Genomic DNA, 24,842 nt, shown 5'->3' on the forward strand with positions numbered 1-24,842 from the left:
CAGGACACACACCTCTGCCACCCCCAGATGGTAATGTGTTTACCTCCCATTGTGACATTTTCTCCCATCTCTCTCCTCGGGAAAATCCATCCTTGCTACCAACTCTGAATGTGACAAAACAGTCCAGATCAGTCAGACTAGAAAAGAATTTATTTCAGAGTGTAGCACAGTAATTGCACATCCTGGTCTGGTGAAGACTGGAGGTGAGTGAGGAGAGCTGTGCTCAGACTGTCCTGGGCACCGCAGGGTAAACACTGAAGCCACCCTCCTTCCACGCCTGGCACAGCCCTCAGCCCCCAGATCCTGAGCTCCAGTATCATGATGTAATACGAGTCCCTTCTGTTCTAAAAAAGGCTCAAACAATGTGCTCACAGGAAGGCAAGTCTTGTGTTGCCTTCTCTCGGGAGGCTCACTGCTCAGTCCCAGGAGAGTAGAGTAGTCATCTTTAGCTGGGGGCAAGTGCCCTATGTCTTGACTCCTCCATTCTGGAGCCCCTCTGTGGGCAGTGTCTGAAGGCACTGCTGCCTCAGGCGAGGTAACTGGGAATACAGCTCAAAGCCCTCTGGGAGGCTGGAGTTGGGAAGCTTATAGTGGAGGAGATGCTGCCGCAGCCCCTGCAGAGAAGACAAAACCCATGAAGTGGGTGGTCAGTTTGTTGAGGTTTGGTACCTTAATGTCCTGTATCTTTTCCGTCCCGACACCCACAATACTACCTCATCTGTCAGCAGCCACGTTCTCTGCAGCATACTCCTTCGGGCAGTCTTTACCTCATCCTGGGAGTGGACGGAAGAGAGATATGACACAAAGCCGAGGACTGGTACCCACCCAGGGACTCACTTAACCCTCAGCCCATCCCCAACTGGTCCACCAGCTCCCTCCTTCCCTCTGAACATAGAGAGGTGACTTACTGAGCTCTTTGGGTCTTGGCAGAAGATGAAACTGTTGACATGAGCCACGGCTACAGTGTAGAGGATGGGGCACCAACGTGCACGGAGTGTACCAGTAACCAAGGCCCGGAAGTAGAGCTGAAGGAGAGGCAGGCTGTCTTCAGCAGGCTCTGTGTAGCACTCCAGAGGCACAGGCAGCTGTGACAGAAGGAAATGATATGCTGAGGGCCAAGTGGGAATGTCCATCAGTAGCAGCAGTGGATGACTGTTGGTCACATGCCATCAAATCACAGGGCAGAAATCAGGTCCTAGAAAGACCTCCCTTCTTTAGTGCCTGAAAGCTAAAGGGCAAAGACTGGTTGGTATTAGGGCATAGTTTACAGCCTGAGCGCACCTTCCTAGGATGCATGAAGCCCTGTGTTCCATTTCTAGTGCGCGCACACACACACACACACACACACACGTAAACACACACACACAAAGTAGATTTCTTTTTTGTTGTTGTTGTTGTTTTGTTTTTTCAAGACAGGTTTCTCTGTGTAGCCCTGGCTGTCCTGAAACTCACTCACTCTGCAGACCAGGCTGGCCTCGAACTCAGAAATCCACCTGCCTCTACCTCCCAAGTGCTGGGATTATTGGCGTGCGCCACCACTCCCGGTTTAAGTATTGATTTCTTAAGAGTATTTAAGGGATGGCAACTGCTCATGATGTAAGGTTAAATGAAAAATTCATTAAGCAGTAATTCCAATTTTATAAAAATATACAAATACACGGGGCATGGTGGCGCATGCCTTTAATCCCAGCACTCGGGAGGCAGAGGCAGGCGGATCTCTGAGTTCGAGGCCAGCCTGGTCTACAAAGTGAGTTCCAGGACAGCCAGAGAAACCCTGTCTTGAACCCCCGCCCAAAAATATAAATAAAAACAATACTTACTGAGCTGGGAGTGGGAGCAGGTGCCTATCATTCCTGCACATACACAGAAGGCCACGGCAGGGGTTACAAGGCTGAGTCCAGCCTGGGTCACATAGGAAGGCACTGTCTCAAAACCTTTATTTTCCCTTGAAACAGGGTCTCTTTATGAAGCTCTGGCTCTGAACTTCTACATAAACCAGGCTGTCTTCAGACTCACAGAGACTCAACTGCCTCTGCGTCCCAAGTGCTGGGATTAAAGGTGTGCACCACTATACCGGGCTCTAAAATGTTTTTAAATAAAAAAATTACTATGAGTAACTATTAAATTTTTAATTTTTTTATGTTTTAATAAATGTACATGTGCGTGTGTATGTGTGTGTGTTTTATGTACACGTGAATGCAGGTGGACATGCTCATGCAGGCATGAACTTGAGGACACTAGGCATCCTGTTCTGTTTCTCTGCCTTACTCCTTTGAGACAGTGGAGCTAGGAGTGGCTAGCAAGCTCTCTATCAACTGAGCTACAATCCTTAGCACGCTGAAGAGTGTCTGGACTCACCCTAGACTGGACTAGAACTCTGTATATAGCCTAGGCTGTCCTTAAACTTCTTCTTCTTTTTTTTTTTTTTTTTTTTTTTTTGGTTTTTTTCAAGACAGGGTTTCTCTGTGTAGTCCTGGCTGTCCTGGAACTCACTCTGTAGACCAGGCTGGCCTCGAACTCAGAAATCTGCCTGCCTCTGCCTCCCAAGTGCTGGGATTAAAGGCATGCGCCACCACACCAGGCTTGTCCTTAAACTTCTATTCCTGGGGCTGGCGAGATGGTTCAGTGGTTCAGAGCACTGACTGCTCTTCCAGAGGTCCTGAGTTCAATTCCCAGCAACCACATGGTGGCTCACAACCATCTGTAACGGGATCTGATACCATTTTCTGGTATCTAAAGACAACTACAGTGTATTCATATGTATAAAATAAATAAATCTAAAAACCAAAACAAAACCTTCTAATCCTCCTGACTCAGCTCCCGAGAGCCTGTGTTGCCAGGCCTGGTTCTCTTTACAACCTGTGAGCTGACTCTTTAGTCTGATCACCCTTTAGGGCTTTGCTTCATAGCCTTTTTCTAGTAAGCACTTAAGAGTCAAATTTTTCCCAAACTTCAGCACTAAGACAACCTCTCTCCTCCACCTCATCTTTTCCTTAAGGTAAAGTCCACTCCAATCTTTTTTTTTTTTAAGATTTATTTATTTATTTATTATATGTAAGTACACTGTAGCTGTCTTCAGACACTCCAGAAGAGGGAGTCAGATCTCTTGCTGGGATTTGAACTCTGGACCTTCGGAAGAGCAGTCAGGTGCTCTTACCCACTGAGCCATCTCACCAGCCCCACTCCAGTCTTTTAAAAATTCTCTGAATTCTGACTTAACACACCAAAGATCTGAGTAATTAACAAGTATGTTTTTGTTTTTTGATCTTAGCATATCTTCTTCTAAACTGTAGGAGTTCACAAGCAGAAACCAAACCTGTTAATAACACAAACCCTGCCAGACAGTGGTGATCCACACCTTTAACCCCAACACTCAGGAGACAGAGGCAGCTCTGTGAGTTTCAGGCCAGCCTGGTCTCCAGAACAAGTTCCAGAACAGCCATAGCTACAAAGACAAACCCTGACTTGAAAAAACCCAATAGTAATAATATGTATACCTGCTCTCTGCCAGATGCCATGATAAAAACCCTTCTATTCCTACAGCTTGATGCTTTCAAAGAGGTAATGAGGTAATGGTGCCCACCGAAGTGCCACACTGCTCAAGACTGCCCCTAGTGTCTAGTGAAGGGTCCTAGGAAGGCCTTGATAGTGTAGGACATACCTGAGTCAGAGGCAGGCCAAGTGCTCGCAACACTCCCACGTGCTCCCCAAAGAGGGCGAGGCGCAAGGTAACACTGAACCTACGCTGCAGAGGAAGGAGGACCAGGGCCCCAAACAAGTGGTCCCCAAAAGAGACAGCCTCAAAATGGTCTAAGAAGCTGGCATAAAGGTCAGGAAAAGAGGTCAGGCCAGGGAGGGGGCAGTCCAGCTTGAGGTTTGGCAAGACTTGGGGCCGACAGAGCCGAGCTAAAAGAGCTGCCACCAGTCGCTGTATGGGAGTCTCTCGAAACAGCTCGCTATCCACCAGGTACACACACATGAGACGTGCTAGGCGGGCAGCAGGGGGCACAGCCCAGAGGACCTCGGGGCGCCAGCTCTCCAGAACTAGCACCCATTGTAGGACCCGCATGGCAACGCCTACAGTGTCAGCAGCAGGTGGCCCAGAGGGAGTATCTGAAGCTCGGTGGTAGAGATGTATCAACGGCTGGAAGGGCCAGTCAGTGGCCAGCAGTGGCTCCTTAGGTACAGGCAGTAGCAGACTTGAGACTCGCAGTAGCTCTCCACAGTACAAGGCTTGGGAGCTCAGCAGACTGGCTCGGGCTGGTGAACAATGGGCCAGGTAGCAGCTGCGGATGCTGGGGAGATCCCGGCAAGCTTGAACGAGGAGGGCCCCTCGTCTACACTGAGGGTCCCCACTGCTCCCTAAGGACAGTCCATCGGAGAAGTCAGCTGCCTCTGGGCCCCCTGAAGCACTTTCCCTGTGACATGATACAAAAGCCAAAACTAAGGGCTAGAATCACAGCATCCAGACAGCTGTCCCAGATCTAGAGTTTCTAAGTTTAGTCCTGTGCCTCTCTGCTCCCCTGACAGCCTCTCACACCATAATGTTGCATAGCATTAGGAGATGGAACAGAGGGAAAGTTTACTTAAACTTCCATGCTTGACCTCTAGCTGTGCTGGGGTTAAGGTGTCACCCAGCTCTTCACTATTTATTTGTTTGTTTATTTATTTATTTATTTACTTATAATCTATCATCTATCTATCTATATATGCATCCATCACTTATCTATCATCTATCTCTACCTATCCACCTATATCTATATACATCTATCTATCTATCTATCTATCTATCTATCTATCTATCTATCTATCTATCTATCTATCTATCTCTCATGTAGCCCAGGCTGACCTCTATCAATCAATCAATCAATCAATCAATCTATCTATCTATCTATCTATCTATCTATCTATCTATCTATCTATCTATCTATCTATCTACCTACCTACCTACCTACCTACCTACCTACCTACCTACCTACCTACCTATCTATCTATCTATCTATCTATCTATCTATCTATCTATCTATCTATCTATCTATCTCTCTCTCTCTCTCTCTCTCTCTCTCACGTAGCCCAGGCTGACCTCCCGAGTACTAGGATGAGAGGTGTGCATCAGTGAACCAGATCCCTACTTTGAATCAGAGCCTCACACATGCCAAGTAGGTGCTTTACTGCTCAACTACATCCCTAGCTTAGCTTATGTGACATTTTTTTAGCCATTGACATACTGTGGAGTCTTATCATTCTCAGGTGGGGTGAAGATGAATAGCCTCAATTCACTTTACTGAGGGAATAACAAATTAAGTATAAGGATAGAGACTAAAACCCAGGTTTCCAGCTCCAAGATGCTGTTTTGTTAACAAAGTTCAGGGGCATCCAAAAGTACCAAACCCCTGAATCCTGAAACCCCTGGACTTACGGCAGGAACTCCAGCCGGAACACACAGCTCAGCAGCAGCTCCTGGGCAAGGTATTCGCTTCCAGGCAACAGCCGGCTCAGCAGGACCAAGGCTACAGCATGGTGGAGGGCAGTGCTGGCAGCTGGTTCTGGCTGCAGTGTTGCCTAGGGAGGAGACAGGGCTCTAGTCAGTGTAGGGAGGCAGCATGGAGGACACAGAACAGAGGGACTAAGGAAGTGACAGAGTGAGGAAGTGATAGAAAGATGGAGGATATGAACCAGGGAATATGGACTACAGCTGAGAGGCAGGAGAGACAACAGGGTGAGGCTGACTCTGCAGATAGGGACCCACCGCTTTGTGGGCGAAGGAAAGCACCAGATACTGTAGGTGGTACTCATGGTGCAGGGCCCAGGCAGAGAAGGGTGTGAGCTGTGGGGCAGGCGCAGGAGCCACACACTGGAGAAAGTAGTTCTGGAGTCCTGGGGCAGTCAACACAGCAGACAGCTGAGGAAACAAGTTTGTTCAGATCTGGAAACAAACACTGATGGGTTCTGGGACTCCCCAGACTGCTGCCCCCTGCGAGTCACTTCTCTCCCTCTTTCCTACCCCTGCTATCTTGTCCCCATGCCTGGCCTCCAAATGGGCACCCGAGGCTCACCTGTCCACAGAGCCCCTTGTGGCTCTGGACCAGAGTGTTGATGAGGGAGAGGAGGGCAGTGAGGAACGGGAAGGGTGAGGCTGAGCCAGCCACACTGAGAGGGGGACAGCCTCCTGCACAGCCCAGTGACACAAGGCTGGGGAGGGCTTCCGGGTTGGAAGCACAGGACAGCGGATTGCAGAGTGGGGAGCAGTCCCTGCAGGGAGAACAGACATGCTGAGGGGACTCTGGGCTGTGAGTGCAAGCCGTGCATGGCTGTGCAGACCAGAGTTCATGTTCCTCACAGTACTGAGGGTTGCTCCTGCTGGAAATTTGGGTTTCCTCAGGCCCCTAAAGGGCCATGTCCTGGGATGGACTGGGGAGACAGACCCAGGGGCCCTTCAGGAGAACTGCCTCCACCCCGCACTCCCCCAGCGGCCGTCCCAGATTGTACCTTAAGGAATCCCACAGACTGCCCAGAGGAGGCTGGCTCAGCAGTGGCAGCAAGGACTCATCCAACAAGCGCTCCATGTCCTGAAGCCAATCTTCTGGGCACAAGTGTGACTGGAGAACCAAGGGGTTCACTGAGCTGATGGACTAGAAGACCCTAGCCCTATATATCCAGACCAGCCCCATCATACTGAGGGTCTCAAAAAATCTGTTTGGAGGCTTCCACAGCCTGATCTTTCTGAAGGGGAGACAGCCCTGAACTTGCTCTAGTACATAATATCTAGCGTGCATGAGAGGGCTGACAAAGCTGAGCTGCTGCTCGGGGTCCCTGGTCCCATCAACATGGCTCTCAGAGGCTCCCCTGGGAAACAAAGCAGGGAGGAACAGGTAGAAGCGAAAGGTGAGGGTGGTTCTCAGTAGAAAAGTAACTGTCTGGCCTATGAGGGCCCCACTCAGCACAGCCATGTTTACACTCAGAACCACACGCGGGGGAAGAGGTAGAAAAGGGACCAACCGAGAAGGAATGGAAGAGGTATGTAGGCTGGAGGCAGGCAGGGAGGCAGGCTGCACTCACCTGCCGGCTCCAGGCCTGATAGTAAGCACCCAAGAACAGAAGGCAGGCACTGGGCACTGGGCCCAGGGCATTCCACACATCCGGCCTGGGCAGGAACTTTAGGGTCTGCTTTAGACATGGCTCCACCAGTGGCTTGAGTCCAGACACCTGTGTCCAGGTGACTGAGGAAGGGATGGCCGGCACACAGGACTCAGCAGGGCCACTGCAGGAGTGCCAAAGGGGCAAAGGTAAGCATGGGCCGCCTTACTCCCTGTGGAGGAGCATTCCACATGGGCATGCCTGCTGACAGGCTTGGAGCTGGCCTACCTGGCGGGCTCAGGAGGTATGCTGCTAGCTGCCAGGGTGAGCTGGGTAAGCAGTGTGAACAGAGCGGCCACCCGCTGCATGGCCAGGGGCTGTAGGGGATGAGCGCTGAGCTCTGTAGGCAGTGTCTGCAAGGCCCGCAGCAGCACTGGGTACAGCTCCCTGGGGAAGACAACTGGCATTCACTACACAGGGAGGCAAGAGGAGAGCACAATTCTGCCAGGAGCTTCAACCCAGAGAAACTCGAAGAGCCGGAGGGGGACAGCCCAGGACAGAGGCACTTGTGCAAGGCGAGGCCCTGAAAACTGGGAAGGCTACAAACCTCCTAGGTTACCCCACAACTGGGAACTGATATCTGACTTCTGCTTTTGTCAAAGAATGCAGTTGGTCCACTTTTTCCTAGCAATTCATGCCCAGCAGAGATTCCCCCATCGTATTTGGCCTCCCTTCCTCACGGCCTTCAACAAAACTGAAGGATGTATTGCAGAACTCAACAGTGCAGGACAGCAGGGCCCTGCGAGAAACCTATCTCCGGCTTCTCCTCACCTGTAAAGGTCACCACCCTGGCCATAGGAGGCAGCCACGGCCCACAGACGGAAGGCCTCAGTGGTCAGAATCTCTGCTTCCTCGGGGGGCAAGGCCAGGTCATGTGGCGCTTCAGCTATGAATCGGCACAGGCGGCTCCTGACATCAAAGCCGCTTAGCTAGAGATGAGAAGGTACAGTGGCAGGGTCATCCAGCTAGTACTGGCTCTCCTGGAAACAGGCTCAAGCTGCCCTATTCTAAGTCTCTGGTCCCCTCCTTCAGCATTCTTCCTTAGCATTTATCTGGGGCCACAGCGCTCACCTGTCAGACAATGCATATGGAAATCAGACAAACCTTGAGGAGTCTTTTCCTTCTCCTTCCATGTGAGTTCCAGGGGCTAAACTTGTGTGATCAGCTTGGCAGCAAGTGCCTTTACCTGCTGAGTGGCTCCCTAGCCAGTGGTCTTCCCTTCTTTTTAGTTAGTATTTGCTAGGTACTTTTTCTGCTTAGCTATGGGTGATGAAGGCCTGTCTGCATGCAGCAACTCTGGACAGGCTGGGGTCAGGGAATCCTCCCCATATCATGAGACCAGAATACCAACAGACCCAGGTGACCAGGGTCCCACCTGCTGGTTTCTGTTGAATTTCTAAGCAAACAGACCAGAGAGGAAGAGGAAGATGGACTGAGGTAGCTATCCACCACTCAGAGTAAATCCAGCTCAAATCAGCCCTGTCTTATGCCCTCCATCTCTTGCCATGTGTCCAGCTTACCAGTCGAGCAGCAATATTCCTCCCAGCTGAAGCCAGGACTCTAAGCAGTTTCATGGCAGAAGCACAAGGCACTTTATATAGACTGGGAGTAGGCCCCACCCCTATAGGGGACCAACTGGTAGGCAGGAACTCTTGAACTATGGTCTCCATCAGCCGAGGACACTCCAGGACCTGTGGGAGATAGGTGGGAAAGGGAGGCAAAGAAGATCAAGATGAGGTCCATCATCTCTCAGGTCATAGACCACAGGCTTATGCCTATAATCTCAGTACTCAGGAAGCTGCGGAAGGATTTCTGCAAGTTTCAGGCCAGCATAAGGGATGCAGTGAGGTCTAGACCTGCTTGAGCATAATGAAATTCTATCTCAAAACAAGAGCAGTAGCCGGGCGTGGTGGCGCACGCCTTTAATCCCAGTACTTGGGAGGCAGAGGCAGGCAAATTTCTGAGTTCGAGGCCAGCCTGGTCTACAAAGTGAGTTCCAGGGCAGCCAGGGCTACACAGAGAAACCCTGTCTCAGAAAAAAAAACAAAAAAACAAAAAAACAAAAAAACAAGAGCAGTAACAAAAACATCAATAAAAAGACCCAAAAAATAAAACAAGAAGAGTGCATGGGACCTTTTGTCCATTCTCAGTGCCCTCCTTCCCTTCTCACCCTCATGGCCGACTCCAGGGAATGCCGGGCCAGGCGGATAAGCACAGCCAGGATGTCAAGGATCACAGAGGGTCCTGGGCAGGTCACCTCCAGCACATAGCGGAGCCGAGGAAGCAGGTTGGTAGCCAGGAGCCCCTAGGATGCAGAAAGAAACCCATTGCCACATAAGGGGGACACCCAGGTCTTGGTGACCTCTCCTGCTCATCGAGCCTGCCCTGTAGGTCAAGGATGGAAATGCAGAGTGCCCTTTACCTTGATGACATCATGTCTGGCCAGGTCCGGGGGAGGGCGGCTTCCTTCCTCAGGTGTCTTTCTCTTCACCTTTTCTGTTTCGAGTTCCTCATCTTCATCTTCATCCTCTTTATCGTCCTGGCTGGGCATCAGAGGGAACACCGAAGCTCCATGATACCAAGAGAAGGTGCGGTCCAGGAGCTCCTGCCAGAGGATGGGGTAGAGGTGGGAAGAGACAGAAAGAAGACATGGTCCAGGACAGAGCAAAATTATCCCTCGCCAACACACAGCAGCGGCAGGGAGGCAAGGCTTGTGGTCTTCAGAAGGGGCTTACACCTGCCACCCTATTCTCCAGTCTGCCTCAAAGCCTTGGCAAAGGGTATGCCCAGAACGCAGAGCAGAGCCCTGTCACCCTGACATACCTCATCTCCAGGAGCCACTAGCAGAGTACGAAGAGCCCGGACAGCTGCTGCGATGACACTGTCCACCCTGTCATCCAGAGAGAAGCGCAGCAGGAAGAGGAAACCAGCATCCAAGAGGAGGCGCAAGACACTGCCCACTAGGCGGTCCCCAAACTCACCAGCCTGGGCCTTGGGTACAAGATGCAGAACTTGGATAGAACCTTTGCTGACCCGTTACTGCACATTTGCCCCATTCCTAGTCTGACCCACAGTAAGGAGGAAAAGGCTAAGATCAAGGGATGAAGGATGGGGTGTGGCTTGGTAGGACCAGGCCAGCAGCCCACTTACCCTGCCGACGATCTGGGACAACACTTGCAATGCTAGTGCTCTCTGCTGGGACACCTGGCTACGGGTCAGGTGGAACAGCTCCTGTAGAGAATACCCTGCTCGCTGATGCAGGGACAGAGAGTCAGAAGGAATCAAGACACAGGGAAGGTGTCAAGGGAAAGGCAAGATAAACAAGTGACAGCTAGTCATGGCTCTCCTTGGAACCTCAAGCTAATAAAAATTATAGGTCATGCACAGAGCAATGGCACCACACAGCAAACAGGGATGTAATAGCTGTTTAATTTCTAATCAGAGGACAGCCATGGAAAGTGAATCTGGTCTCAGTGGATGGGTATGGCGTCAGTGGCCCAGCATGGACTAAGGATACAGATATTCTCTGGAGTGAACCATGCTAGGCTGTGAAAATGGGAATTCCATGTGGAAGCATCAGTAGAGTGGTCAGAAGAGGGAGAGGCAGAGCTTGGGGGTCTACGGACTGCCTGGCCAAGCGCAAGGCCTAGGACCTCAGTCAGTGAGCAAAGGAGGGCTGGAAACTTTCCAAGGTGAAGGACAGCTTGAGTTAGGCCAGAGGAAACCAGGATGGCAGCTCGTGAGGGAGGGAACAGCCTGAGGGAAAGCATGCAAGGCCTGGCTCTTGAGTTACAGGAAGGTAGGATGTCAACAGAAGGAGCAGCATCTTGACTCTAAGAAACTGAGTGACAGCAAGGCCCTGAGCTAGGGCGGGACACACAGGAGGTCAAAGGCAAGTGACCAGAGCTCCAAGTTTTGCACAGTTTTTGCAGTTGCTAAACGTTTGCCAAGAGTTGCCCAGTCCTCCTAGGACCCCATCCCTTACCTCGGCCTCTTCTCCGTGGTGGTGCAGGCCCAGATGTGTGGGAAGATCCACATCAGGCGCCAGGAGCTCGCCCTGAAGGCTGAATCGAGCCTGCATTCTCTAAGACAAAAGAAATGGACTGTGTTGGGTGCTGCAGCAGTTCCTCACACTCAGTCACCTTTAATCTCAAGCCTTTTAGGATTAGCTCTGGGCTCTTCCTCTCACTGGAAACGAGGCTTGTGGGGCCTATAGGGCCAGGCAGGGTGACAGGAGAGAAGCTGAGAACAAATAAGAGCTATTTCTCAGGCCCCAGGTCTGGGCAGAAGAGCAGTAACCCCACCCCACCCCACCTGTTCGTCCTCACCTCCTGTGTCTGCTGCCGCCGGAGTGGGGGCAGGTCCTGGGTCCAGTGGAGCTTGTCCAGCTCTACGGTGTCCATGTGGAGCCAGTCTTTGCTGGGGGTCATGGGCAGTTTCAGTGCTAGGGAGGCAGAAGCACTGCGTTCCTCAAGGGGCTCAGCACACTGGCAGAAAGCAGCTGCCTCAGCTATGGCTAAATGGTACGGCTTGGGGGCTGGCACCCCTAGCAACTGGATGAATGTTTCAACTATAGCAACTATAGCAAACATAGCTGGTCCTGGCTCTAGCCCCATGCTGACCTCAAAGACGTGTTTGAAGAAGAAGAGAAGAAAAGGAAGAAGGGACAGAGAAAGAAGATAGGACACCATACATCAAGGAAAGTATAGGAGTCCACTCTCTGGTACAACCCTCTGAAGGAGCAAGAGAATGGAGACCAAGAAGGGGAGGCAGCTATGCTGCTCCAGTGGGGCAGGGTATAGAACACCTCTATCATCTCCTCCTGCGTCCTCACCCCCACCCCACCCCCACTCAACCTCCCTGGCTGGCCCAGCAGTCCCTCAGGAGCAGGAGGTTCCGGGCTGTCATAATTACATTTCCTCTTTTGTTAATCCCTAATGGAATAATCTTGTTTCTGGGAGATAAGTGGTTCCACTGGCCTCTGCTTCTGGTCTGGCATGTTCAGAGGCCCGAACTGGACACTTCTCCCTTTTCCCGATCCTGCCATTCCTCCAATACAGTGATGGAAAGGGGATGAAGCAAGAGCAAGGACAGGAAGATGGTCTGTCTTGGGAGGGAGCCTCAGTCACACCCTTCAGGTGGGGGGAGAGGTAGGGGTTTCAAGACTAGAAAACAGAAGTGTGCGTAGAAAGCTGTGCGCTAGCAAATGAGGACCATTGAGCCAATTTAAAGACACTAATGAAGATGAACAGCCCATGTCCAAGGGCGAGAGAGCACCTTCCCCATCAGCAGGCTGGGTCAAAGGACATTTTTCCTACCCTTTTTTCTTTTTTTAACATTTATTTATTTTGTGTATGAGGAGTATGTGTGTGAGTGTGTGTGTGTGTGTGTGTGTGTGTGTGTGTGTGTGTGTGCGTGTGCGTGTGTGTGTGCGTGTGTGCGTGTGTGTAAGTTGTTTTTCTCTTTCATCATGTAGATTCCAGGGATCTAACTCAGGCTGTCTGGCTTGGTAGCATGCACACTCCCCTTCTGTAGCCTTGGCTGTCCTGGAACTTGATATGCAGACATTAGGCTGGCCTCAAACTCACAGAGATCCGCCCGACTCTGCCTCTCAACGATGCTGGAATTAAAAGCATGCGCCACCACACGGGGCTATTTTTTTCCTCTCTGAAGAAATGATGGTGCCTGCCTTCCATACCTGGGGTTCTTGGCTGCAGCTTGTCTTCCATCTTGTCCTCCACCGTGGCCTCCGGCTTTTCTTCCAGCTTGTCCCCAGTCCTAGGCTCCCTTGTACGAGTTGACGTGACAGGCTCTTCTTTAGTGACAAGAACTGAGGGTCTCTTTGGACTCTGCTTCTTGGTGGCCTTTGTTCCTGTTTGTTCCTGGACCTGGCTATGAGATCTCAAGAAGGCAACCAAGCTGGGGTCTGAGGGTAGAGGCAGAGAGTAAGAGGCTAGGGTGACTCTTCATGGGACACCTGCTGGAAGATTCCCACCTCTGGGTGCTAAGGTCCAGACAAACTACTTCCCTGTCCTGGCTCAGGCCTACCTGTGGCTCTGTAATGACCCTGCCAGCCCACACCTATGTAGCCCCTGAGCCTGACTATCCCCCATGGCCCTTGCCCTCCACAGTCCTCTGGCAGAGGTTCCTATGCTGGAACCTCTGCTTGCTACCAGGTCAGATGTCTGAGAAACAAGTGAATGTTGACTAGAGCCGAAAGGACAGCACGCAGCCAAACTTCTTCATTTCTTCTCAGTCTGTAAATACATTTACTAAAAATTGAGTATACAGCACATAAGTGCTCCGCATATAATGTGGAACAAGACTGACTGAGAAGAAAGGTGTGACACAGCACACTCCTGTATGTGTCACTGTAGTTACAGGAGAGGGTAAAGGAGAGAGGGCAGAGCACAGCTGTGATAAAGCACAGGGTGAACTACACCAGGAACTACGGTAGTACCCAATGGCACAGGGGTGGCTAGACCACCAGAAGCACCAAATCCAATCTGCAGCACTAGCTGTATAAGGCACTTTGTCTGGCATGTGCAAAATTCTGGGTTTTGATTGGAGCCCTCCTCCCATAATCTACTCTATATTCCTTACCAGCTATGCGACTTGTGGAGAATTTCTCTTACATTTCTGAGCCTCACTTTTTTTTTTCTTTTTGAGGATTTTTTTGTTTTCAGTTACTATTGGAGCACAGTATGTGTACATGTACAGGTCTGAGCACAACTTAGTGCAGTCAGTTCTCTCCCACCTTTACATGGTCAAAGGCTTGCTTAGTTAACCACTGAGCTATGCCATCAGCTTCAAGCTTTGTTTTTGAGGAAGGGTCTCAGAGCCAGACTGGCCTCAAACTAGCCATGTAGCTGAGCACGAACTCTGGTCTGATTGGAAGTAGTTCCATATGCTGGGATTAAAGGCATGTACCACTCCAAGTAGCAGAGCCTGCTCTGTTTGTTTGTTTGTTTGTTCATTCATTCATTCATTCATTAGTAAAATGAACGTAAAATGAACTTAATACCATATCTCTCCCAGGAGTAGAAGAATAGCCACACACACACAAACACACACACGTCTTCCCCAACAAGTGGCAGCCCCTGCTTCGTGTGGCCCCAGCAAGCTAACTGCAAGACTTAACATCCATACCGAGTTGAGCCAGTAACTGCTGCTGCTCCTTCAGGATCTCCTCAGGATCCATGGCTTGTAGTCTTGCTACATTCTCTTCATGGATTGTCTGGACCTCCTGCTCAGCCACCTTGCTCCTGAGCCCCTTTCCTGTGACTAGATTTGGTCTGTGGAAGCCATGACTCCTCCCAGGAAGCTGGTTGCTTCTGTCCCTGAAGGAGGGTGTCTCACAGGGCACAGCACCTGAAAGAAGTAGACAGTCAGTTTTATTGCTCTACTCTCCTAGCTCTATCTATACCCTCTGGCCTCTTCAATAAGGCAACTAGTCCCAGGGACCAGCGATGGCCCCGGGGCTTCCCTGGACACAGAAAGGAAACCACACAGCATTTCAGGCATTTGGGGGAGGCAAGATGGCCACTTCTCATTCATTCTTCTCTTAAGACTTACATGGGACAGCTGGAGAGAGGGCTCAGAGGTTAATTTTAAAAGTTTTATTTTAATTATGTGTGTGTATGTGGGTCTGTGTCTGTATGGGTGTGTCATGCACACATATATGGGTTGTGTGTGGACATGCCAAGTGCACATGTGTTCCAAATGAGGCATCGGCTCCCCTAGAGTTGGGATTACAAGCAGTTGTAAGTACTTGACACAGGAGCTAGCAATCACGTTAGGGTTTTCTGTAAGAGCAATCCTCACTCTTCACCACTGGCCATCTCTCCAGCTCCGGTGCCTTGGTTGCTAATACTGTAGATGTAGCTTTCAAGAATTAGAGGCAGAATTAATTACTTACCCTCCCTTAGTAGTATCTATCTGAAATTGATTAAAATATGCTTGTGGGCTGGGCAGCAATGGTGGCGCACACCTTTAATCCTAGCACTCGGGAGGCAGAGGCAGGCAGATTTCTGAGTTTGAGGCCAGCCTGATCTACAGAGTGAGTTCTAGGACAGCCAGAGTTACACAGAGAAACCCTGTTTCGAAAAAGCAGAAAAAAAAAAAAAAAAAAAGCTTGGGGGCTGGTGAGATGGCTCAGTGGGTAAGAGCACCCGACTGCTCTTCTGAAGGTCCAGAGTTCAAATCCCAGCAACCACATGGTGGCTCACAACCATCTGTAACAAGATCTGATGCCCTCTTCTGGAGTGTCTGAAGACAGCTACAGTGTACTTACCTATAATAAATAAATAAATCTTTAAAAAAAAAAAAAAAAAAAAAGCTTGGAGGAGGTGAAGAAATGGCTCTGGAGTTAAGAGCACTTGCTGTTCTTGCAGAAGTCTGAGGTTCAGTTCTGAGCACCTATATATATGGTGACTCACAACCATTCAAATGCCTTTTCCAGGGAGTCCAATGCCCCTGCTTGATCTCAGAGAGTGCCAGGCACACACAGGATAACATAGACACGCACAGGCAAAATACAAGCACTCGTAAAATAAAACTAAGTAAGTCTAAACATAATTTTTTGTTTGTTTGTTTGTTTTTTGAGACAGGGTTTCTCTGTATAGCCCTGGCTGTCCTGGAGCTCACTTTGTAGACCAGGCTGGCCTCGAACTCAGAAATCCTCCTGCCTCTGCCTCCCAAGTGCTGGGATTAAAGGCATACGCCACCACTGCCCAGCAAAAGTTTTGAGAGAGAGAGAATATGAGAATGAAAAATGGACGGACATTTGAGAGGCTAGGGATGTAGCTCTGTTGCTAGCATGCATCTTTGCTAGGATACACAAAGCCCGGGGTTTGATCCCATAACCATATAACCTGGCATGGTGGCACATGTCTGTATTTCCAGCAGACCAGAGGTGGAAGCAGGAGAATCACAATTTTAAAATCACCCTTCATTACACAGTGAGTTCGAGGCCAGACTGGCACACATTAATCTTGACTTTGTCCCACTCTACCACCACCAAAGAGAGAATACATTTCTACGAGCCAACATGACTGAGCGCTGTCACCCTCAGCCTGGCAGCACTCACCCTCTGGTGTGTCTAGGCTGGGGACAACTTGCTCAGCTGATGTCACCCTGTTTCCTGACACCCTTCTTGCTGCAATCTCTTGGGCAAAGATGCTCCTTTTACCAGATGCTGCTGGTTTCACCTACAGGACAAAGAGAAAAAACCAAGTTGTCGATATTCATTACCCATTCTTTCTTAGCTCCTTAAACCAAGGCTCTGGAACAAAGAGAAAAGAAAGTTTCTCAGAGAAAGTAGGACTTCTGGGATATGGTGGTACCCAGCTAAAATCAGCATTCTGGAGGTAGAGGCAGAAATAAGAGGAGTTCAAGACACCCTCTGCTACACAGCAAGCTTGAAGATGGTGATGAGAAATGAGACCTTGTCTAAAAAAAAGAAAAGAAAAGAAAAGAAGAGAAGAGAAGAGAAGAGAAGAGAAAAGGAAAGGAAAGGAAAGAAAAGAAAAGAAAAGAAAAGAAAAGAAAAGAAAAGAAAAGAAAAGAAAAGAAAAGAAAAGAAAAGAGAAAAGAAAAAACAAACAGGTTTGCTGGTGAGATGGCTCAGCGGTTAAGAGCACTGACTACTCTTCTGAAGGTCTTGAGTTCAAATCCCAGCAACCACATGGTGGCTCACTACCATCTGTTATGAGATCTGACACCCTCTTCTGGTGTGTCTGAAGATAGCTACAGTGTACTTACATATAATAATAAATAAATTAAAAAAAAAAGACACCAACATCAAAAACAGCAATATGACCAAGTTTGTAGGAGCACTTGAAGCCTGATAACATGGGTTTGATCCATGGGACCCACATGCTGGAAGGCGAGAATTGACTCCTACAGTTTTCTTCTGATTTTCATGCCCAGGCCTGAACACATTTACACACACACACACACACACACACACACACACACACACACACACACACACACACACACAAAGTAAATGTAGCTGTTCTATAAACATCAAGATCTGATTTGAATCCCCATAACCCATGTTAAACTGGTACAGTTAGCACGTATCTGTAATCTCAATACTTCTAAAGCAAGATAGGAGACAGAGACAAAAGAATCCCTGGAAATTCAAAGGGCACTGAAGGCTGGATGTGATAGTATATGCTTGTATACTTAGAGGCAGCACTTGAGAGGCGGAGGCAGGAGGATCTCTGTGAGTTCCAGGACAGTCTGGTCTACAGTGCGCTTTACGACTCCCAGGGCTACACAGAGAGACCCTTTCTCACACAATCTAAGCCCTAAGCCATTGACTCCGACATGCAAAGCTGTGAACAACAAGGCTAAGCTGTTTTAAAGACAGGAGAAGGCAGGGAATGACACCTGAGGTGCTTCTTGGACCACCAGAACTCACAGCATGCACATTTACACATAAACACACCCAAAGAAGAAAGTCCGACTGGAACTGTGGGTAGAACTCAGGGCCCATCATTGTCCAGGATCAGGAAGCACTGGGTTCAATCCCCAGCCATACCACGCAAAACAAACAAACAAATAAACAAAAAACCAAAATTCTATCACTTGGAAAGGCTGAGGCAAAAAAGACATTTCTGTGAGTATGAGGCCTGCCTCCTACTGAAACAACTTCAAAGGTAAAAAGTGTGTATTTGGGTGGCGGGGGGGTGGGGGGGGGTGTTTACAGACAGATGGTTCAGTGGTTAGGAGCAGAGAACTTGAGTTGAACTCCTAGTTCCCACAACATGGCTCACGTCATTAACTTCAGTCCCAGGGAATAAGAAAGCCTCTTCAGATCTCCATGGGCACCAGGCGTGCACGTTGTGTACACACATACGTCCAGGTGAAACACTCACACAGATAAAAACAAAATGTCTAAAGAGACGTCTGGAGATGGCTCAGTGGTCCAGAGCACCCGCTGTTCTTCCAGAGGACCTGAGTTGAATTCGCAGCTCTGTCATTGGACAGCTCAAGCATCTGTAACTCACGCTCCAAGGGCACTCTACCTTTCTGGGCTCTGTGGGCATGGCGGACATGGCACGTTGTACCACTCCTGGCTCTTTTCTTTTCTTGGTTTGGTTTTTTGAGACAGGGTTTCTCTGTATAGTCCTGGCTGTCCTGGAACTCACTCTGTAGACCAGGCTGGCCTCAAACTCAGAGATCTGCCTGCCTGGCCCAGACATAGATACTTACATATGGTTTTCTTTAAGGGAAAATAAAAGGGACTTGCTTATCATTGTCCAGAGCTCCCTAGGGAAGATGCGCTCTGAGAACCACTCATTCCCTAAGCATCGCCTGTGCTGGATAGTTTTACGGCAACGTGACACAAGCTAGAGTCATGAGAAAGGAGATCCAGCTCTAAGGCATTTCCTAGTGATTGATGGGGAGGGCCCAGCCCATTGTGAGGGGTGCTTCCTTGAGCTGGTGGTCCTGGGTTCTATAAACAAGCAGGCTGAGCAAGCCAGTAGACAGTGCCTATCCATGGCCTCTGCATCTGCTCCTGCCTCCAGGTTCCTGCCCTGTTTGGGGTCCTGATGAAAATGTAATTGAAATAATGCCTTTCATCCCCAAGTTGTTTCTGGTCATGGTGTTTTGGTGCAGCAATAGAAAGCCTAACTGAAAGTCCACCTAAGGGAACTCTGGCTTACCTGTCTCTCCTGAGAGCGATGGAACACAGGCGGGAAAGCAACACCACTGGGCACAGGCAGAGTCACAGTGACTGAACTTGTATCTCGTTCCTGTGGCAACACAAAGTAAGGAAGATGCACATCAGGACCCCAAACAGGGCAGGAACCTGGAGGCAGGAGCAGATGCAGAGGCCATGGATAGGCACTGTCTACAGGCTTCTCCAGGCTGAACCCGATACCAGTGGCCCCCATGATCCTCATTCCAGGGGTTCAGGAACCCATGTTGGATCTAGTCTAGGTTCAGGAACCCATGTTGGATCTAGTCTAGGTGGTTCTAACCATGTTCCAACCTGACCGTGGAGTGTTAAAAGTGTACCTTTCTACAACACCCTCCACTTATAAACCCTTTTCTCGCCCAAATGGGATGCCTTGCCCCACCCAGCCGGGCTGACACGTACAACAATCTTAGACAAGACAGCAGTGATGTGCTGATCATGCCTGTTCAGCCTCTCTTCAGGGTCTTCATCGTGAGGCAGCGGGTGACCAGGGCTCGGTCTTGCTCTTTTTGCAGGAGCGGGAAGCAGAGCTGGGGGCAAATCTGGGAGATCTGAGAGAAAAGGAATGCAGATATTAAGTATATTCACACGTTCCTAAGGAAGTATGGATTGGGGGCAGAAACAAAGAACAAAAGACAGCTGCTCTGGGCCCTAGCTTCAGCTGTGTTATCTTGGGTATGATATTTAACCTCTCTGAGCCTCAGTTTCTTCATCTGTATAATGAAGCTGCAGCGCTGGCTTGCACCTCTGGTCCCTCAGTATTTACAAGAAGATTGTCACAAACTGAAAGTTAGCTTGTGCTCAATAGTGAGTTCCAAACACTCACACTCTCTCTCTCTCTCTCTCTCTCTCTCTCTCTCTCTCACACACACACACACACACACACACACACACACACACACACACACAGAGGAATGAATGAAAGCAATAAAAATAAAACAAACTTTCAGCAACAGAGGTTACAGTTGGAGCAGCATTCAGCCACCTCAGGATGGAAGCAGGGTCCCTGAGGCTGAGCCCTCTCTCCTCACGCCCATGCTCGAAAGCACTCACTGTCCAGCATCACCACATCCCGATGGTCCTGCGGTGGGAGCCGGTCTGGAGGAGCATCACCATGCCTCCTACTCCCCTTCACCAGCTGCACCGCCGGGGCTGCACCAGCCTCAAGGAACTGGCTCTGGAAGCGCAGCAGGTCCACCTCTGACTCTCCAGGCTTCGGTCTGGACAGCATCATGGCCCTGGAGCTGTGCCCTTTGTACGACTCCTTCCAGTACTCCCTCTCATCCACCCCTAAAGCATCAAAACAGCAGCGGTTACAACCGAACCCTGGTGGTCTTTATCTTTTCCATGCATTGATGTGAGCTCACTGGCATTTCTTTCTCTATCAGCCCTCTCTGGCCATCAGTCTAGTAAACTTATTTACAGCCAACGCGAGGGCGGCTGCACCTGTCTATAACCCCCAGCACTTGGGGTAAAAAGCAAGAGGGTAGAAAGTTCCAGGTTACCCTTGGCTATATGGTAAGTTTAAAAGCCAGCCTGAAGTACATAAAACCCTGTGTCAAAAAACAAACAAGAGTGGGGCATGGTGGCGCACACCTTTGATCCCAGCACTTGGGAGGCAAAGGCAGGTAGATCTCTGTGAATTCAAGGCCAGCCTGGTGTACCTAGTGAATTCCAGGACAGCCGAGGCTACACAGTGAGACCCTGTCTCAAAAGAACAAAACACAAAACAAAACAACAACCAAAAAGTAAGTATTGCCAATTTAGGTTGTTTACAATCTGTGGGTGACAAAACTCTCAAAATTTTCTCAAATTAGATGATGTTGGTAGCAACCTTGTTATGTTTGAAAAAGCCTCTAAATTGTATGTACATTTTCTTTTTTAAAAGATTTCTTATGAACAGTGTTCTACCTGTAGGCCAGAAGATGGCATCAGATCACATTACAGATGGTTGTGAGCCACCATATGGTTTGCTGGGAATTGAATTAAGGACCTCTGGAAGCGCAGTCAGTGTGCATTCAACCTCAGAGCCATCTCTCCAGCCTATATGTACACTTTCAAAAAGATAAATTCACCAGGTAAAGTGGCACATGCCTTTAGGGAGGCAAAGACTAGTGGATCTTGGTGAATTTAAGGTTAGTTTGGTCTACAAAAACCCTATCACAGAAAATAAACAATGAAACCAACAGGACCTCAATGGCTCAACCAATAAAGACACTTGCTGCCAAGACTGGCAACCTGAACTCAATTCCCAACCCACATGGTGAAAAGAGAGAACCAAATCCGGCAAGCGGTCCCCTGACCTCCACACGGCAAGCTGTCCCCTGACCTCCACAAGCACAGTGTGGCATGTGTGCCTCCCCTCCACAAAATAAACAAGTAACATAATAAAATGTAAATAAATGGCACATGGGACACATCTTCTAAAGGCTGAGGACAGTAAGAAGCAGGGAGAGACACGACAAATAGGCCACAATGGTAACGGTGGCAAGCAATCTATGTATTTCCTTATTTCCCAGTCCTATGCAGGATCAGATGAAATAACTATACTTACTAGGCCAGTATAGAAAACACTCCTAACACAAGGGCTAAAGGGGGCAGAAATGTTAAAATATTAACATGAGTGTGTAACTTAAGGAACGATACCGATAACCATCTGTGATTGGCTATGCCTGTAACCCTAGCATTCAGGAGGTTAAAGGATTTGAGAGCCCTAAGACAGTTTGTGCTATAATACAGCAAGACCTTCTCCCCACAAAAAATCAAAAACAAAGTTACCACTAAAAAAGCTTTTTGAGAGTTTAATTTGGGCGAGGTGTGTAAAAAAGGCTATAAATGTTCATGGCTATTATCAGCATGCAGGCAGCTGAGGCAGAACAGTTGAATTCAAAGCCAGCCCCCAAGGCTACATAGTTAGCTCCAGGTATAGGAGGTGTGTGTGTGTGTGTGTGTGTGTGTGTGTGAGCGAGGGTGTGCACATGTGCTGGTTTGAGTAGTCAAGTGTAGATCAGTGGCAGAGTGCTTGCCTAGCATGCATAAGACCTTGGTTTCTGTTGGGACCTAGGTAAAATATTAAGGCCCAGGTAACTGTTACCTGGATAGCTTGGCATTATAAGGAAACCTTCTCATATGTTTCTGCTGTTGCCAGAAACTTTCTAATGTCAAGATTGATGATATATTCTGTTATGTTCTGTGCCCTTTGAAACCAATCAAGACAGAAGTCAGAAGAACTCCTCGCTTGGACCCAAACCAACCACCCAACAGCACTTTCTACACCTTTGTATGAGCTTTTATGGTGTAAGTTGCCTTGGGGATGATCCCCAACATAAAAGAGACACTTGTGGGCTGGTGAGATGGCTCAGTGGGTAAGAGCACCCGACTGCTCTTCCGAAGGTCCGAAGTTCAAATCCCAGCAACCACATGGTGGCTCACAACCATCCGTAACGAGATCTGACGCCCTCTTCTGGAGTGTCTGAAGACAGCTACAGTGTACTTACATATAATAAATAAATAAATAAATAAATCTTTAAAAAAAAAAAAAGAGACACTTGTACCAGTATAAGAAACTATTTGGAATAATACTTCCATCTTGAGTAGTGGTCAAGTCAAGTTTACTTGGCACAAAGAGACATGTACTTGCGTAATTGACCTCCTAATTGGCAAGTTAAGACACATGAATGTTAGACAAGTCCCATCCCAGTAGACAAGTTAAGACCTGAATATTAGATAAGGCAAGTCCCCTGCCACAGTTGAATACCCCAACCAATAGGAACACAGTGAGTGGTGTACAACAAAGACATGTTCCCAAGGAAATCCTCCATCCCTAAATCCTGAATAACTTGGCACAGATGTTTGTGGATTTGGGGCCTAAAAATCCTGTAGGATCTTAATTCAAGGGGTATGGTCCAGTTCCCAAATCTGGACCATGGAATTTGGTCAAGTCATGGAATATATGCTCACTAAACTATCCCTGTCTGAGATTGGTGTTTGTGAGACGATTCCCGAACCCCAGTAGTTTCACTGCCCAGTAAATACACACACAAACACGGGGCTGTGACGGGTTGTTTAACAGCAACATTAGAAACCTAAGTCAGAAATAAAATACTAGCTCCACTACTTACTAGTGTAAAATTAGGCAAATTATTTAAGCTATTCCAAATTAAGTTTCAAGCCTGTAAAATGCACAAGGCTGAGACAGACTAATCCCAGCATTTGGGAAGTGGAGGCAGGAAGATAAGGCGTTTCAATTCAACCTGGGATACAGGAAACCTTTCAAAACAACAGCAAGTTATTACTGCATGCAGCGTGCCTTCCACAGTATCTGTTATATAAATAAACTTCAGTGAATGAAAACAGCAAGTCCCATGCTACATAAAGAAGCAAATGTACTCCCCCACAAACTCCAGGGGGGGGATTTGTCTAAAATCAATTAGTGCTAAAAGTTACGCCTTGAATTATAATAAGGATAATTCCGACAGATAACCTCTAAAGCGAAGGAAAACTAACAATGGATTTACTGGGTTTTGGAATAGCCTCTTACATCGCAGCCTATCGGCGACACGACCAATCCAGAGATTGCACCTCAGGCTCTAGTTAAGCATCCTGGATCGCCCGCGTCTGCAACCAAGAGACAGCTCGTGAGGCTCGAAATGAAGAGCTGTACCCGAGGTTTAGGTAACACAAGCTACTTCTGTGCAAAGACTCCCAAGCAGGTATGATAAAGTAACCAGACACCTTGCTTCTGGGTTCTCCACCTGAGTAACTTGATCGGGGTCTCTGCAAACAGCAACCTACTCCAACCAAACCCGCCTGGGCGCCGCCATCTTGGCCGTGCGGACTGGCACTTCCGCCGCCTCTAGAGTTCGGCTTCCGCCGAGCAGCCCCGCCTGCCGCGCTGTGGCTCGCCCGGGAGCTCGAGGGCTCCCAGCTCAGCGTTGTGTCTCTGAACCTCAAGCGGCGAAGCCTGCGGCGACTAATCTTTCTTTACACAGACGCTGGGAACACACGCGTTTGATGTAATGCAGACCCAGGTCTTTCCACAGCACGGCAGATGTAAAAACTTGCACAAACGTCCTTCTGCACTCAACACCGTGCTTAACTGCGTCCTGTATTCCCGCTCCACTCCCCGCACTCAGCATACAAAAGTCTGCACACAAACCAATGCGATCTCCCCAGTGTGCTTTTAGACGAGCGAGAAGGTAACTGTGAGAGGGAGATCCAAAGAAAGCAACTCTCCCAGAGAGCACTGTAAGAATTGGGTGTTAGTGAGAAGACTAAAGAAACTGGTTGTCATCAAGGTTACCCGCTTCCTAAGCATCTTCCCTTCGTTTATGTCAGTCTCTCCTCTTGGGAATTCAACCCCCTTCCCTGCCGTCCCTTCCCACAAAGTTTATCCCCTTTAAGGTCTAGCCAGAATCAACTTTGATAAAACAACAACAACAAAACAAAACAAAACTTTACCAATCAGTTCTGCCCCCTGAACTTCTAAACTTGGATGGTCTGAAACCCAAGCACTTGCACTAACCACTTGTATGGAGCAGACTGCTGCAATTAGTAGTTACCTTTTCACAAGAGAAGTTCTTTCAGCCTTGTGATATGAAAGGCTTGAGTAATTCTGGCACTTGGGAGACTGATATTGGAGGATGACAGACTCAATGTCTACTTAGGTTACACAGTGAGACCCTGGTTTTTTTTTGTTTCATTTTGTTTGTTTTTACATTTTTCCAGTCAGGGTTTCTTTGTGCAGTCCTGGCTATCCTGGAACTCACTCTGTAGACCAGGCTGGCCTCAAATTCAGTCTCTTGAATTAAAGGTGTGTGCCATCACCTATGGGCAAAAACCTTTTTTTTTTTTAATTTTTATATTTATTTCCTTTTAAATATACACATTTACTTGGGAGGCAGAGGCAGGCAGATTTCTGAGTTCGAGGCCAGCATGGTCTACAAAGTGAGTTCCAGGACAGCCAGGGCTATACAGAGAAACCCTGTCTTTA

General features: G+C 48.7%; 1 protein-coding gene across 6 annotated transcripts; it reads right to left on the reverse strand.

Moving 5' to 3' along the window:
* Positions 1–128: 128 nt before the first annotated feature.
* On the reverse strand, positions 129–23,707 carry Rpap1 (RNA polymerase II associated protein 1). Of its 6 annotated transcripts, none has more exons than NM_177294.5 (26): positions 23,585–23,707; positions 23,391–23,467; positions 19,904–20,140; positions 19,253–19,401; positions 18,816–18,905; positions 16,226–16,346; positions 14,287–14,508; positions 12,836–13,063; positions 11,466–11,581; positions 11,123–11,221; positions 10,288–10,389; positions 9,961–10,128; positions 9,560–9,742; positions 9,308–9,442; positions 8,658–8,828; positions 7,909–8,066; positions 7,366–7,524; positions 7,060–7,261; positions 6,490–6,599; positions 6,057–6,252; positions 5,750–5,902; positions 5,420–5,562; positions 3,662–4,418; positions 909–1,085; positions 714–773; positions 129–614 (listed from the first exon to the last, which is right to left on the reverse strand). In NM_177294.5, exons 3-26 carry the CDS (start codon positions 20,082–20,084, stop codon positions 465–467), a joined length of 4,230 nt encoding a protein of 1,409 aa, NP_796268.3. In that variant the 5' UTR covers positions 20,085–20,140; positions 23,391–23,467; positions 23,585–23,707; the 3' UTR covers positions 129–464. The 6 variants fall into 6 exon arrangements, 4 of the variants coding, with proteins under 4 accessions (NP_796268.3, NP_001157173.1, XP_011238061.1 ...); XM_011239759.2 differs by having other exon boundaries at positions 131–614; positions 23,605–23,697; NM_001163701.1 differs by lacking the exon at positions 23,391–23,467.
* Positions 23,708–24,842: the final 1,135 nt, after the last annotated feature.

Source organism: Mus musculus, chromosome 2, assembly GCF_000001635.26.
Source record: "Mus musculus strain C57BL/6J chromosome 2, GRCm38.p6 C57BL/6J".
Classification (NCBI taxonomy): Eukaryota; Metazoa; Chordata; class Mammalia; order Rodentia; family Muridae; genus Mus; species Mus musculus.

Coding starts and splice junctions, on each gene's coding strand:
- Rpap1 (NM_001163701.1), bottom strand. CDS start 20,084: ATGATGCTGTCCAGACCGAAGCCTGGAGAGTCAGAGGTGGACCTGCTG. Junction 13,064..14,286: donor GCAGTTACTGGCTCAACTCG/GTATGGATGTTA, acceptor CTCTACCCTCAG/ACCCCAGCTTGGTTGCCTTC. Junction 5,903..6,056: donor ACAAGGGGCTCTGTGGACAG/GTGAGCCTCGGG, acceptor TTGTTTCCTCAG/CTGTCTGCTGTGTTGACTGC.